This window comes from Cervus elaphus, chromosome 28 (genome assembly GCF_910594005.1).
Source record: "Cervus elaphus chromosome 28, mCerEla1.1, whole genome shotgun sequence".
Classification (NCBI taxonomy): Eukaryota; Metazoa; Chordata; class Mammalia; order Artiodactyla; family Cervidae; genus Cervus; species Cervus elaphus.
Genome location: NC_057842.1, coordinates 34,174,833 through 34,191,429, shown reverse-complemented (window position 1 = coordinate 34,191,429; position 16,597 = coordinate 34,174,833). Strand labels below are relative to the sequence as shown.

Genomic DNA, 16,597 nt, shown 5'->3' with positions numbered 1-16,597 from the left:
ACTGGTATAACAAAAGGTCAATCTGGAAGGGACACTAGCTTAGGGAAATAATGCAGACGACTTTCAACATTTAAGTTTAGGAGCTATCTGGCACTCAGCAGGATATAGGGATTACATTCTATAGGGAGGACTGGGACAGAGATTTGGATCAAAGGATGGCTACTGCCATAAAATTAGGACTTAACAATAGAATATCCAGATGTTTCTATCTAGGGAAGGCTCATAGGAAAGTATCATCACATGTCGACGGAGTGGGGAGGATGAGGTGTAAATAAGTAGGTGGTGTGAAAGATGAAGAGGAAAAGACTGATGCCTTGAAGAGTCAATGTAAGAGAGGATGCAAAGACCTCCCTCACTGCATGGAGGGCCTGGACACTGTACTAAAAGAGGCAGGAAGAGACTGAGCCACAGAAAAATGCTTTCACCCTTTCTACACCCCTAAGACTCTTAATGAATGAAGTTCCAAATTCTGATTATTTTGACATTATCACAAAGTTGAGGAGGACAAACAGAAGAAGAGTAACAAAGATGGTAGAAGAGAAAAAAGCGTAACAAAAAGGGTTTAAAAGAATTCAGCTTCTACATGAAACACTTACAAATATATTCCTGTGATTTATCAAAGTATGTCTTTCAGTTGATTCCACTTGCAAAATAATTTTTTGGGGGAAAAAAGAAGAAAAAAAAGAATACAGATTCTTTACTCTAAAAGAGGATAAAGGGAAGATTTATATAATCCTAGCTCTTTCATCCAGATAAGAAAGATGCTATGCATATAATTTTCCATTGTAACTCTTTTTTTTTTCATTGTAACTCTTTAGAAAGGAGATTATATTTGTTTACATTTATCTTTAAATAGTGAAAGTGAGTTTAACAAAAGATATAGTTCTAATCGTAGGGTACTGGTGAAATTTCATTGTGGGTGGTATGTGGAATTCTATCAGACCTCATGAATACACTTTAATAGCCAGGAAGTGCTCAATGATCAATATAGCACAAATAGACAAACATGGTGATAGCCTATAATGGCAGTAAAATATCATGACAGTTTTCTATTCCCTGTATTTCTGAAAGCATAAAATTATTTTTTTTTCCTAAAAAAATTATTTCTTTTTATTCCAATTGTTTCAAACTATTTAAAAAAGAAATCTGAATTACAGACTTGGATATTTATGTCTGTGCCAGACCAGATTAAATGACATTAGTGAAAAATTTCAAACATATATCTATTTGGGACTCCTCTGTAGACTACAGAGAATTGCAGAAGCATAAGGCATTAATATTAGTTTGTCTGGTGGCCTGTAGCTTGTACACTCATAATTCCTTTTGCTTCCCATCTCCTCCCCATTACATCTTTTCCTTTGGGATCAACATAATAATAAATGAATTTTGTAGCACCTTTAGTTTGAAAAGAGACCCTAGGCTCTACAGTCTTTGGAAAAACTTGAAAAAGCAAATGTATTTTTCTTAATCTATAAATTCCAATTTTTAAAATTTCTTTTTAAAATATAAACATGAAATCATTTATCCTTATAATCCCCAGAAACTCACATGAGTGAATTCTATAATTTGAAGTCCTTTGACTCTGGTAAAAATTTTGGATACTAGCACTACATATGTTGTTCATTTAAAAATACACTCTTTCAGTACAGACTTACACCTTCAGCCATTTTGTTGCATAGCTAATCAATATTAAGGATTAATGTCCTTAAGCACTTTCTGACCTATTTCATCTTAAAACCAATAACTCACCTAAGAAAAGCTCTTGATCTAATTAACAACTTTTTCAGGCACACTTCCATGGTTGGCCCACTTTAAAGTGGAGAAAATTAATACCACAAGATTATGTAGTCTTATAATATCTAGATCTAGTTAAAAGTAATTTAGAACTTCTCTTGAAGGCAATTTAAAAAATATTCTCAAGAGTAATCTAAACAGGATCAAAGTCCACTTAATATATTAAGACAATATGCCCATTATAAACTGCCAAATGATAAGACATTGGTCCAGGCTTGATAAAGGCAAATGACATTTAGATATTTATTGTTTATGGCAGCGGCCTTTGAAGCAGAATGCAAAACTCTTAATTAGTGCAGGAAGAAACTATCAAAGCTGCTGTTTCTAAATTTTTTATCTAAAAGAAAAAAGCTTTATTAAATTAAATATTCAGATATATACTGTTCCCCTCCCTTGGTGCTTATGTAAAAAGTTTCACATAAAAGATACTCAGAGGTTTCCGTAGAGACTCCACAATGAGGAGAGGTTGGCAGTGGGTCCCTCGCTTGTTCTACAGCTTTCAGGGACTGTGTATGTACTGGGATTTATGAGTACAGAATGTCATTGATGCAGTTAATTTTAAAATTCAAGATCTTTACACAGTAGAAAAATTATAATATCGTAACACTTTGTAAAAGGATGGAGAGCGACCACACAAACATTCTGCACTAAATAAGAGATTTTTTTGACTGTCTTGAGCAAAGTATAAAGAGTCCACATTTCACAAAAGAAATGTGTCCCTATTTGCTGATGTTTTCTAGTATAAGTAGCTGTTTGTATTTGCTACCTACCAGATAATTTAAAAACAGAATGAAAAATGAAAGAAAAGAAATAGAAAACATGCTTAACCCATCATTTGAAGATAAAAGTAACATCTGACATGAAGAAAAAAAAATCTGAATTTGAAAGAAAGTTTTTCTAAGAAAAGATCATTTTGAAATTGTATATTTAGGAAAATATGTGTGACTGTGACTCACCTTTAAAATTCATCAAAAATTTTATCAAATTTATACAAATTGATCAAAATTTGTGTCCAACTTGAGAATGGAATTTTCTATCCTGCTCTAGAATCTCCCAAAGGAAGAGTTCCAGAGGTTTTTCTTATTTTCTATTAGTGTGCAAGAAGAAATATCAAGAAAGACTGAAAATTTCCAGCAGAGTTACAAGAATATTCTTTGCATAATTAAAGAACAGGATTTAAAACAAGTATCATGTCTTAAGATCAGCCAATACCACACTTCTCTCAACAACACAACTTTTTTTTTCTGACAGTATTTATTTCTTATGTTTTATTTTCTTTTTTCTTTTTCATTTATTTTTATTAGTTCGAGGCTAATTACTTTACAATATTGTAGTGGTTTTTGCCATACATTGACATGAATCAGCCATGGATTTACATGTATTCCCCATCCTGATCCTCCCTCCCACCCCCCTCCCCATCCCATCCCTCTGGGTCTTCCCAGTGCACCAGCCCACAACTTTAAATCTTTTCCATCCGGACAAAATTAAAACCAAGTTGAAATAAACACAGAACAAGATCTTTGAATCACTTACTGTATCACAAGTATTAAACTGAATTAAAAAAATCATATGACTCACTAAAAATGAATAAAAATTTATTTCCTCATCTGTATCTTTTTACAATTTTATTTTTTGGAGTGTCTTAAAGTGATCATGACATATTAATACACTGGTATTTGCATATAAAACTTATAAGTAAAAATACATGCTCTGGGGTAAGTGCTCAAAAACGTATTACTGACAAGAGAGCAGAAGCTTAAAAACCATGGACTTATGGTACTGACATAATTGTTCAGTACAAAATTACATGTAAATAAATGGCTAAAAGTGATATATTTATACAGCATTCACATTAATTTTTCAACCATAATTTTTATACCTCATGATGAATGAAACTGCCACAATTTTAGCCCTTATTTTAGAGTATCCCATAACTTAAAAATAACCTTTCTTCAGCTGGGCAGTTCCACTGTGTACTTCCCTTTGTTGTCCCAGATGATGACAATTATAGAAACCTTATAATATTTCCCTTGTTTGAGGAAAACTATGAGTTTTAAGGGGATTTCCAGGGGATGCTAGTGGTAAAGAGTCTGCCTGCCAATGCAGGTGATATAAGAGACGTGGGTTAGATCCCTGAGTCAGGAAGATCCTCTGGAGGAGGGCATGGCAACCCATTCCAGTATTCTTGCCTGGGAAATCCTATGGACAGAGGTGCCTGGAAGGTTACAGTCCATGGGGTTGCACAGAGTTGGACACGACTGAAGTGACTTAGCACACAGGCATGCATGAGTTCCGTGGGGAGAAGTCTCACCCATGGAGTGGATGTGCTGCCTGGGAACCTCTTCCCAATCAGAACTCCAGATGTGCTATGACACAGGACTTCCCAGTGCTGATTAAGTCCGGATGTTGGTCAAAACCCAATCTGGTGATGTATCCTCTATCCTCTGTTTGATTCCTGGGTTGGGAAGATCCCCTGGAGAAGTGAAAGGCTGCCCACTCCAGTATTCTGGCCTGGAGAATTCCATGGACTGTATAATCCATGGGGTTGCAAAGAGTCAGACATGACCTAGCAACTACACACACACAGATATACATATTATACACACACACATAAAGAAACATACACTCATTTACTTGAAAATCCATTCTTCTCTCCTAACTTAAACACAGGTGATATGGACGGCTACCATAATGATGTCAGGGTTCTGAAATTCCATAATGGTCCCCTGTTTTGTATCTAAAAGACCCCAACTTCTCAAATGTCTAAGGGCCTGTCATAAACATTATCCTTGTAAAATTGATACTATTTATTAATTGCACTTAAGAAATGAGAAAGCCAAGGCTGAGAGAAAGAAGAGATGTGATCCCATTATAAACACAGCATCTTAAACATATAGTTTGAAGTATTTTTGAAAAATAAATCACACTATTAATGTAGCAGAGGTGGGACTTATGTTCCTGTTCCTTCTGCTGCCATTTTCTTACACACAATCAGCCAAGTTATAGAAACTGGCAGTGTCAGATACTAAAAAATTATGGCACATATGTAATTCTTAATTCATTTATTTTCCAAAGTCCATTTGCAGAGTGCTGGCCAAAAAAATCACTACTCTGACAGCAGTCTGGGACAGAGAGAGTGGGACAGGACATCCCCTAGCTCTCCAAGGAGAGCGGGTACCAACCCCAGGGTCTAGGCACAGAAAAGCAGAAGTGAGGGAACACAAAAATGTGTAACAGGTTTGACCAAAGCATACAGGTCATTTAATAAAATCATATGCTTTAAGGGCAAATAGATTTGCCCTTTGGCAAGTAGATTCACTGACCTTTGAAATAAATGCAATCGTATTTTAAAATAAAGAAACACAAAAAATCCAAGCTCTTTGTACAGTGTACTCACACAGCTATATGGATGATACCCACCTTAAAATAGCTTATGTAACTTTTATTGTACTTCCAGGGGGATAGAATAGATTTATGCTTAAATTTTTGGAAAAACTGCTCACTGATAAAGCCATTATAGTAATTGCACTGGGTCTGTTTATTAATTTGTCACAATTAAGTCAATAAGAGCTTTACTAATGTCCTATTACTTGATTAGTTTTGAAAGTGATTATCTTAAGAACTAGACTTAATTGGAAGCCTCTCAATTTACAAGGTACATTAAACTCTCAGTAGCATCTTAAGATTATTCAACATATGCAGGTCAATTACCAGTAATCACTGTTTTGTACAAATGTTCCATAAAAACTATAGCATGACATGACAAAGAGGGAGAGTGAGATTTAATTAATAATGCCAGACTCCAATTGACATTTCCAGGATAAAAGGGCAACATGAGCATTCATATAAAGTCTTCCTGAAACTGGGCCTGTTACTAAAAATCAAATAATGGAAAGCTAGCAACTCTACACCTTACGGATAAAGATAATTTGTCATGATTGCTAAATCACCAAATTGCACTGCCTCTACTCATGCCCAGCTGCATATTAATTTCCAGATTAGTAAATTACAATTAATTCTTACTATTGCTCCATCACTTTTCCTTTTCTAGTTAATAAAAGAGACTTCAATTAATTATTGTTCATCCCCGTTTTCACAACAGATCAACTACAGCTATTACTGCATAAACAAGAAACCTGGAGTGGTTAATGTATCCACCGAGATTGTGAGGTCTTTAAAAATTATTGGCTGTAGCATAAATATTTTATATTGACCTTCCAATTTCGACTCAAAGATTCAATGTGGTTAGTTGAATATTTACAATGACTAACAATTATAAGGTCTAAGAAAGTACCTTGAGACCTAGGCTGATTTTCAAATACCTATTCAAACAATTTCATAACTTTAAAATTAAACTTTTTTTAGATATTTGAAAGGTCTGCCCCACACTAATAACATGAGCCTGGTCTTGAGATTCATCACAGGAAAATTGATTGCTGCTTCATTAAAAACCTGGGATTGTAACTCCTTGAGAAAACTATTCCACTGCTGACTTGTAAAGGCACCCTATGAATTATGTGTTCTGACTTGTTCCTAATCTAAGTTCTGTACACAGAATACATTTAAAATTGCCAAAGCTGATTTGCCACCAATTGTGTGAACACAGTGAACAAAGCTGAATCTGCAAAACACTAGTTCTGTGCATTTGAAAATCTTGAGATGAAAGGCGTTTTTGAGTTTGTTGCATTCAAATAACTATAATTGCCCTTAAACAAAAATTTCCTGGTGCGTTAACCACTTAAATGGTGGGGATGCCATAGGGAAAGTCATGGTCATATTTAACCATCCAATTCCACAGATTTTGTACCAAGAATCTATCTGCCTGAAATAGAAGAGTGAGGAAGGTCTCTTAACAGACTTCCTACATACCACAAGTTGTTTTTTTAAGGGTTTTAAGCAATCCTCTTAGGATAGATTGTCTCTAAATCGCCTACGCATCACCTCTGATACGTTTCTGGACTTTACGCATTTGCTGTAATTGAGCTTTAAAGGCAGGACAATATGAAAATATACAAAAAATATTTTTTCAATATCTAATCCATGTGTGCGTGCATGCTAAGTCACTTCTGCCACGTCCAACTCTTTGCGACCCTATGGACTCATAGCCTGCCAGCCTCCTCTGTCCGTGGGATTCTCAGGCAAGAATATTGGAATGGGCTGCCATGTCCATCTCCAGGGGATCTTCCCGACTGACCCAGGGGTTGAACCTGCGTCTCTTACCATGGTTGCGTAAGATAGCCAGTTTTTTCCATTCACAGGTCATTTTTCTGTCCCTGTCCTACCAGAAGCACACAGAGGCGGTCTATGGCAGGTGTAGATTCATGGAGAAAGAGGGTGGGTGACATGCAGAAGTTAGGAGGACTGTTAGTGCCTGTGTTCAGAGACAGATTACATCTCCTTCTTCCTCCAGGGAACAAAAGACACTGAGAACCCCATTTACCTGGGCATTAACTTCAATTATGACCAGAGGAGTGGGATAAAAGGGAATAGTCTGCCGACCTTTAGGCTCTTCAAATTCCCTCTGCCTCACAATGCATGACTAAGAAACAGCAAAGCATCTTTTGCTCAGGATTGCTCTTCCCTTAAGTCCCAATAAAAGAGGCTACACACAAAGTACATTTAAATTAAGTGCTGCCACCCTGATTCTCCACTTGCAATAAATAAATGCCTTGAACTTGGCCAAGCCACTGAATATCTGGCATGGACTTAGTGATCTGAACTTGCTGAGAGGATTAAATGATTCAGAAGAAGCCTAGTTTCCCTCTTCCTCTGGTGGAAGGATAACCTTAGCCTCTTTTCATGGGTGTGGAATGTCCTCAGGTACAAGAACAGGTTGCCAGCTGCTGTTAATAAAGTTGCTTTGCCTGAAGCAACAAGAGTGGCTTTATGGAAATGGTTCTTCTTTTTACAGTTACCCTGAGATCCTTAATTAAAAATGCCTTTCTTTCCTCCTTCTATGCTAAAATGGCCCAAATCTTGCTTTCCAGTCTTATGGGATTAAAAAATATATATTCCAAGCGGACAAAGGAGATGCAAACTCTTTTTTGGTAACTAATGTCAGGAATTAGCTGTTTTCCAGAAGAAGCAACAAACTGCTTGGGGATAAGTGAAAATACTGGGCAATTATCAACAAGAGTAAATTAATCATAGAACTACCCCCCTCACCCCCCGCCCAATCCCTCACTTTAACCCTATGGAAATTTGGAATTGGCTGCCCCTCTGAGCAGCTCTGAAATTTAAGAATTTAAACAGTTTGGATGTCTCAGTCAATTCTTCTATTAGAGTGGTCCTCAAAGTGTGGTCCTAGAACCAGAAGCATCGATTAGCCTCTGCATCAGCTGGGACCTGGTTGTTGCTGTTGTTCAGTTGCCAAGTCGTGGCGACCCCATGGATTGCAGCACACCATGCTTCCCTGTCCCTCACCACCTCCTGGAGTCTGCCCAAGTTCATGTCCACTGCACCAGTGATGCCAATGTAAATTATCATATCTGACCAAAAACCTGCCCAATCAGAAACTCTGTGGGTGAGGCTCAGCAACAAGAGTTTTAACAAGCCTTCTAAGCAATTCTTGAGGCTTCCCCGGTGGCTCAGTGGTAAAGAATCTGCCTGCGAATGCAGGAGACACAGGATATGTGGGTTTGTTTCCTGGGTCAGGAAAATCCCCTGGAGGAGGAAATGGCAACCCACTCCAGTACTCTTGCCTGGAGAATCCCATGGACAGAGGAGCCTAGTGGGCTACAGTCTATAGGACTGCCAAGAACTGGGTAAGACTGAGCATGTATGCATGCTAGGCAATTCAAACATACTCTAAATGTTGAGAATTATTGCTCTATTAGAGCTAGGTGTTTTCAAATCAATTGGCTATTTATTTCAATAGTTAAATTGGCCACCAATGGGGAAGGAAAGGTTTCCAAAGGTAACTGAAAACAGAAATGAATCTATACTTAGGATAAAAATATTAGACTTTCAGCAGTGATTCTCAAACCTAGATTAATAATGGAAAGGCTGAAGAGGCTTAAAAAATGCCAGGATCTTACTCCAAGCCAACTGAAAAAGAATGGAGGGCAGAAAGGTAGTGATGGTATTTTAAAAATGCACAGGTTAGTCTAAAGCACAGGGAAGGCTGAGAATCACTGATGGAACATAACCACAGTAGTCAGGGCCTTACTAGAAGTAGGACAGCCTAAGAATTAGAAAATAGGGCTATGTGGATGTTTCTAGCAAAAATATACATACATTTACATAGACTCACGTCATATTAAATAAGCACTAACTGGCATGTAGGACTTGGGAAAATAACATTACATTTTATTGGCTCACACTCTTCTTAAACCTCATAGGTTGAACAGCTCCTCTTTCTTTTTTTTTTTTTTTTCTTTTTCTTTTTTTTTTTTTCAGCTCCTCTTTCTAGAAGAGAAAATTCACCAATAAATATAATTTGAGAGAGGTATCTGGGTTTTGACCCTACAGACTGATTCTAAAATAATTTTCAAAATAACATATGTTGGAGCATAAAGCCCCCACAACCCTACAGGGACTATGGGGACATATTCTCTCCACACTTCTAGCTGGTTCTACTAATACCAGTTCCATTTCTGACCTAGAAAAATGGGACTCGAGTTTGAGAATGGATTAGAAGCACTGAGTGACTTAAAAAAAGAAGATTACCATAAAAAGGCATCAAAACCCAGTCAGTTTTAGCTATGTATTATTTAATTGCTCTGTACACACACACATTATTTTATAACGAAAATTTAGAACAAGGCCATAAATTGATAATTTCAATTTATATTTATTTCACAGCACTCTGCAATGACTAATCTTCTTTTACATATTAATTCATTAGATTTTCACAAAAAATACCTTATGAGGTCATCAGGACAGATGCTATTATTGTGGCTATTTTAGTTTTACTTATGAGAAGAGAAACTCAATTAAGTGAATTATCCAAGGCCAACCTGATGCAAAGAACTGACTCATCTGAAAAGACCCTGAGGCTGGGAAATACTGAAGGCAGGAGGAGAAGGGGACAACAGAGGATGAGATGATTGGATGGACATGAGTTTGAGTAAGCTCCGGGAGTTGGTGATGGACAGGGAAGCCTGGTGTACTGCAGTCCATGGGGTTGCAAAGAGTCAGACACGACTGAGCGACTGAACTGAACTGAACTGAAGAGTTATACTGACAGTCTTAACAAGTAGCAACTTTAACTTTGATATTTTGATGTCTGATATTAGTAACTTCATGCATGTAAGTTTCAAACCTCAAAATATGGTTATTTTATTTCCAGAAGAGTATAAACAGATAAAAGAGGGAAACCCAATAAAATATCCAATCAGAAAAAATAAAAACATAGTTTAGCATAAATACTTGGAAAGACTAACTTCTTCTTTACTTTTCTAGAGTTGGTAGGGCTTATTTTTGAATTGTTAACAGTTCCATAAAACATATAAAAGATAAACTATAAGATGTAGCTCTAATTTTATACTTAGGCTATATAACTGCTACAAAACATGTCTAGGATAACTAAGTACTATTTTGCTTCTTATAATATTAGCAAATCATTAAATAAGTTTGATCTCCTCAGGGCAAAAAATTTGTTTCTTGATATTTTTTACTATTTTTATTATGATGTTAAACTATAGAATTGTATTCTGCTTCATTTTAAAACACAATACACCTCTTTCAAATCTAAAACCAGATACTTTAAAAAATGGTTAGCAAATTAAAAAATGTAGATGTTTATATTTCAATGTCAGGTAAAAATGCAGGGAGATATATGGAAAATACTTTTTAAAATATTTAACCTGATTAGTCTGTCTTTCATAGTTTGTGTCTATTAAAACTATGATTTAATATTCAAGCATTTTATACCACCAAAGTATTAAGAAACCCCAAATGGGGGTTTGTTAAAATACACAAACTACCTACTTCACAAAGGATAATGTTTCACTATTAGAAAACATTAGGCTATGTACTATTCTTAATTAAGCACCCATTTCTGTTAAAGTAAAGCAATTTGCAATTTAATTATTATAATACAAGCTAAAATGTAACTAATGACATAGTATGCATTTGTGTTGGATAATTAGAGTAGTCAGTAAATAAAGCTTTACAAAGCAGGAAATAAAAACAGGTGAGGGAGTTGCGGCTCCTTCATGGCCTTGCTTGAGCTTCCCTGGTAGCTCAGACAGTGAAGAATCTGCCTGCAATGCAGGAGACCTGGGTTCAACCCTTGGATTGGGAAGCGCCCCTGGAGAAGGGAATGGCAATCCGCTCCAGTATTCTTGCCTGGAAAATTCCACGGACAGAGGAGCCTGGCAGGCTACAGTCCACGGGGTCACAAAGAGTGGGACACGACTGAGTGACTAACACACGTGGCCTTGCTTACTAATGAGAATTGGAGTAGAGATCAGTCACTTGCCAGCATGTTTCCCTGATGTGCGCAATAAAAGCACATGCTGTAGACAGACCCGCTAACCTAATATAACCACCTGGTAAGTATCTGTTCAGGGAAATCCACAAAGAGAAACAACTAATGAAATAGTATAAGCTAAAACTAACTCAAAGACAGAATAATCACTAGGAATGTCCAGCCTATACTCTCTGTGATATAAATGAGTAATGGGAATATTAACCATATTATTTTAAATTAAGAATACTCTTTAGAAAACTTCAAACTACTACATTTATTCTATTTAGGCTTAAATTATAACTAGAAATATGGGAATGGTGAAACATTTGATTTTACAAACCACAGAAGTGATTTTTCTTCTTTAGGTTGGAAAGAAAAAAAATGCATAGAGCCTCTTACTAGTAGTACTAACAGGATCAGACATCAAATTTTGACATTTTCACAGTAGCGAAATTGAGTTCTACCAAAATCTAATCTGTGAAAAAGGCAATATTTTCCTTTTACCAGAGGTGTTACATAATGTAGGCATTTTCATTCTACTGTTGCACTGGTGAAGTAAGCACGTTATTCTTATCAGGTACTATGTGTAATACCCAGGTGTTTATTTAATCAAATTACTACTTACTATCAATATATAATTTCAATTAACTTACAACTTCATATAGCAACTCTTGAATTAGGAATTTATTATAGATGTAGCAGAAGAGATAATTAAAAACTTTTTTTTTTTTCCTGAGCAGATTTTGGGACAAACTTTCTAATGTAGGATATGCGTAAATTATTTAGATTCTCTGTTATTCTCAGTTTGCACAAATACTGAAATCTAATTTGGTTTATTGGTGTTTGGGCTCCAAATACATAAACCTCCCCAATTCAAAATAGTGCTTGCTTTAAGTTCAAACTGATAAAACCTGAATACTAGAGGAATGTGAACACATAATACCAGTAAGTTCACATTTCTGTTAACCTATAGGTGCTGGCAAAGAGTAGCCTCCATAACTAGTTTCAAAACTGAGATGGAAGAGCAGAATTATGTTACAGACAGCATACTGTGCCTCTCCCATCATAATTATTGCCAAGAGTTTCAAAGCAGTCAACAGTGAATAAGGAGCTATTCTAAACAGCATTCTCAAACACTTTTTTTCCTCTTCAGCATCCTTCCATTGATACTCCCTAGTCTAAGAAGGTAATTAAGAAAATATAATTTTGCCAGATATATTTTCCCCACCTCTTTTGAAACTTCACTAGTGACAGGCTTCAAAAAACTAGAATATAAACTCCAAACCTGCTGTCCCTTGCCCTCTGGCCCATATTGCAAAAATACAGAGATTCGAGAAAACAGCAGATATGCACAGGGTGACATCAATAACACATCCTGAAATGTAATTATTGCAGATAAATATCAAATACTGTTTTTGTTTCCTAGAGAGAAAATCCTTCAAGATGATAAATCAAGGTGATTGGGCAAAGGGTAGGATGAATTTCAGTGGGTTGATATTACTATTAATTTTGCCAAGACTTATTGTGTAAATTTGGGTAAGTCACTGATATTTAGTAAATGAGATTGAGAGTGGATAAAATAAATAATAAAAAACTCATACAGGTTGCCAAGAAGTTAAGAGTGTTCCTGTCAGCTGTAAAATGGTTACCTAATTTCCTCTAGTTCAACATGAAAACATCATAGAATATATAAATGATATGGCACATTATTTTTGACCCAAAATAATTTTCCTGTAATACTTAAAAATCAAAAGTTATAAAGTACAATACTGTAAAATAATGTACAATACTGTAAATTTGAAATAAGGTCTGATTAAAAAAAAAAGGTAAAGCCCCAGTTAATGAATTTTTAGGAGATATAAAGATAACAAAGGATTCAGTACTGAATAGTTTTTAGAAATATTCCTTTATGTGTTGAAAAATATCTCCACTGTACACAAAGGATAGATTTAACTAAGGAAAAAATCCTCTTGGCTGTAAAAATAAATACTAAGTTAAATATGTTTTAAAACAATCTAATTTCTTATGAGCATTTCAAGAGAGTCTAGAATTAATTAAATGATATCAGTACTTTATAACTGACTTAACTTATGCAAAGATGTAGGGCCATACCTCAATTAGTTTTAAGAGTCTTTATCTAATTCCATTTTTTTCCACAAAGCAATAAGAACTACCTTGATAGCATCCTGGGCTTTCTGACCACTCAATGGGAAAAGAATCTGCCTGTTGCGCAGGAGACACAGGAGATGCGAGTTCGATCCCTCGGTCAGGAAGATCTTTTGGAGAAGGAAATGGCAACCTACTCCACTATTCTTGCCTAAGAAATCCCACGGACAGAGGAGCCTGGTGGGATACAGTCCATGGGGTCGCAGAGAGTCAGACACAACTGAAGCGACTTACTATGCATGCACACACTTAGAACCAGATCTCTTGGTAAGCAATTAACTCAGTGGGTTATCATGCCCATATCATTCCTCTCAGAGGGTGGGGAAAATGTGTGTTAAATGTGCACACGGTTTTTGTACCTAGATCTCATTTCAAGTCGCAGAGAAGTTTCTAGGTCTGCATACTATCTGTGTACTATCTGAATACAAAATCTGAGGATATGGAAAGTAATATAGGTGATCTACATGAGCCAAATAAAGAGCTCACAGATCTTGAATAGCAAGCTGCTCAAGCCAAGCATGTATACCCACTTCCACCTAAAGACACTGGAACATGTGCCATGATCTCCAAGTTAACAGAGAAAGCCGGACAAACCCAAAGGGAAGAATGAATCCTGAGATACCACGTTATACAACAGAAAGCAACTTCAACCTAACACGGCCCAGGGGTGTGAACTCTGCCTGTTTCATCACCTCAACACCTTTGCCTCTGCCCCAAACACATGCACATACACATACAGAGACAAACATACATACATCAAATTATAGATAGGTACAGGGTGATTTCAAGGTATAGATATAACATACAGACAAAGCATGACATTTAGCTGATACATTAGCCAATTAATTTCATGATTTTCCATGATTAATTTCAGGAAGGAATGTCACTAAAATAAATAATTAAGGAAAAATGTGCATTAATCTTGCCAAGTCGCCCTGTGCATCCTCTTGGCTTTTCTAACATTAGAAAGCCATTTAACTTTTGCCTGTGAATCCATGCATCTGAGTACTCTGGCTCTACCATTTACACACAGCATGATGTTAGGCAAATAACTGTCTCTGTGACTCAAGTTCCTGATTAGTGAAGTGGAGGTAACAGTAGTACTGACCTTATTGGGTTGCTGTGAGGATTAAGTGTGGTAAAGTGTCTACACAAAACTTCCTATTTTATGACCAAACAGCTGTCATTATCATCATCATTGCAAAGAGATATATGCAACTAATTAGTTATGGGGAAGAAGGAGTTAGAAGCTTAAGATAAAACTATTAACAAAATGCGCAGGCTATCATGAAAATTCAAACTATTAACACTTCCTGGGAGAATGTGAGAAATTCTGTTTAGCCCAGGTTTTTCTTGGGGCCACATTCCTATGAACTTGGCATGCCAGGGTTCTCCACCCACATGGGATGAGAAGGATGGACTGATCGGGGTCAGTGGAGCAGTTCCCTTCCCTCCTTACAACTGTGGGTGAGCAGCCTCAGACGCACCCAGTCTCAGTTACACTTAGCTCGCTGCATGGTTGTTCCACATGTTTTATCTGCTGATCTACATCTTGTATTATGCTGATTGATCTACATGTTCTATCTTGGCAATGTCTCTGACCAGCAGCTTAATTGATGGAAGTGATCTAGGAACTGGCTTCTTTTGAGAGTGAAATGTTCTGATGATAAACAGATGCTCTTGGAATTTATAGACAATATCATTGATGCAATGTCACCATGCAACAGTGAAAACCTTGAATCATGTCTCATGTGGATGACTCTCTTGAGGTCATTTGATCCCACGATGGGAACCCATGGAACACTGAAAACCACTAATAACTTCCAACACAAGGACATATTCCAAGACTCCCAATGGTGTCAGTCACCAATACCATTCAAGTAAATATCCATCTGGTGTTTGTGTGTTAGACCACAATCTTGACTATTTCAACTTAAAACATGTTGTTGAAAATGAAGAGTTTTACCTTTTTATATTCAGCAACGCCCAAGGTATTCCAGAGGGTGTTTGAAATGCAGGTAGCAATTTTACCCCAAGTTCCACTGCTTTCTTTCGAAATATCTGAAAAGTTAAACAGTTAAGTAAGCTACTGTTCTAAGAAAAACAAAATGTCTTATTCTACTACCCCACACTGAGTACGTTTCTGCTTAACATTTAAAAAAAAAATGTTTCTGAAATTAATGGAATTACCAAGGAAAGTAAGAATGGTCCAGGGACCGCTGTGCGGTCCAATAAATACCAATAAATTGGTATTTATTACCAATGTTGGTTGCACATTAGACTCATGTGAGGTGACCTGAATACTACTGATGTCTTGGTAGCACTCCTGATATTCTAATTTCTATGGTTTGGGGGCTCCCAGATCAGAACTTTTTAAAGCACCACCTGTGACGTCAAGTGATTCCCATGTGCATGCCCAGGGGAGAACCACTGTTGCCGGTTAAGTCTCGGGCTGAAAATCAGAAGTTCTGGTCCTGGTTTCACTTATTTACTAGGGCACAGAGAAGGGAGAAGTTGTAAAAAGATATATTATCTTAAAAATAATCTGTAAGTCCTCTTAGCCCTCTGCAGTTTTAACTTCCCCTTATGGTTAAGTGCAGGTGATACGGAAAATACAAAGTTAAAATAGATACAAATCCTGCCCAGAATTTAGTAAAGAAGGCAATGTATGAACATAGATATCTGACACACAGATAAAATGAGAGCCTGACATAAAGTCATCTAAGAGTTCTGATGAGTTCAGCAAGGCTGCATGGCATTTAGATGAGGATTGTATGCAGCATGTAATGGGGGGATCATAATTCTAGAGACAGGCTGAGGAGGAGAGGGAGCATTGTGAAGGCATCTGTGTTAAGCACTGATGCAGGTAAGTGGGGGCCTGCAGAAGAAATGGACCAGGTCAGCTTCCCTGTCCAAAGCAAGAGGGGATACTAGTAAATGAGGTCTGGTATGCACAGCATGGGCCCAAATCACAAAGGGTCATAAATATAAGGCTAAGAATTTTATTCCATTAAAATGAAAAAAATATTGAAAGTTTTGAGCAGCCAGTTCACTCGATCAGAACTGTGCTTTAGGAAGATTAATTAAATGACATCCAGTCACAGTTTCAGGTCCAAAGAAAAGCACCGAGTTAATTTATTCACTGAAGGAAGGACCGCTACAGCGTTCCCTGCTCGAGCTGCGGCAGCTAGCAGATGCCTTGTCCCTTCTCCTTGCCACGCT

General features: G+C 36.8%; 1 protein-coding gene across 1 annotated transcript in view; it reads right to left on the bottom strand.

Moving 5' to 3' along the window:
• MAN1A1 (mannosidase alpha class 1A member 1) overlaps nucleotides 1-16,597 on the bottom strand; it is a 167,453-nt gene that overhangs the window by 57,630 nt on the left and 93,226 nt on the right. Inside the window, exon 6 of the mRNA XM_043889861.1 lies at nucleotides 15,342-15,436. Within this exon, the coding sequence (XP_043745796.1) occupies nucleotides 15,342-15,436 (95 nt within the window). The remainder of the gene's footprint in view (nucleotides 1-15,341; nucleotides 15,437-16,597) is intronic.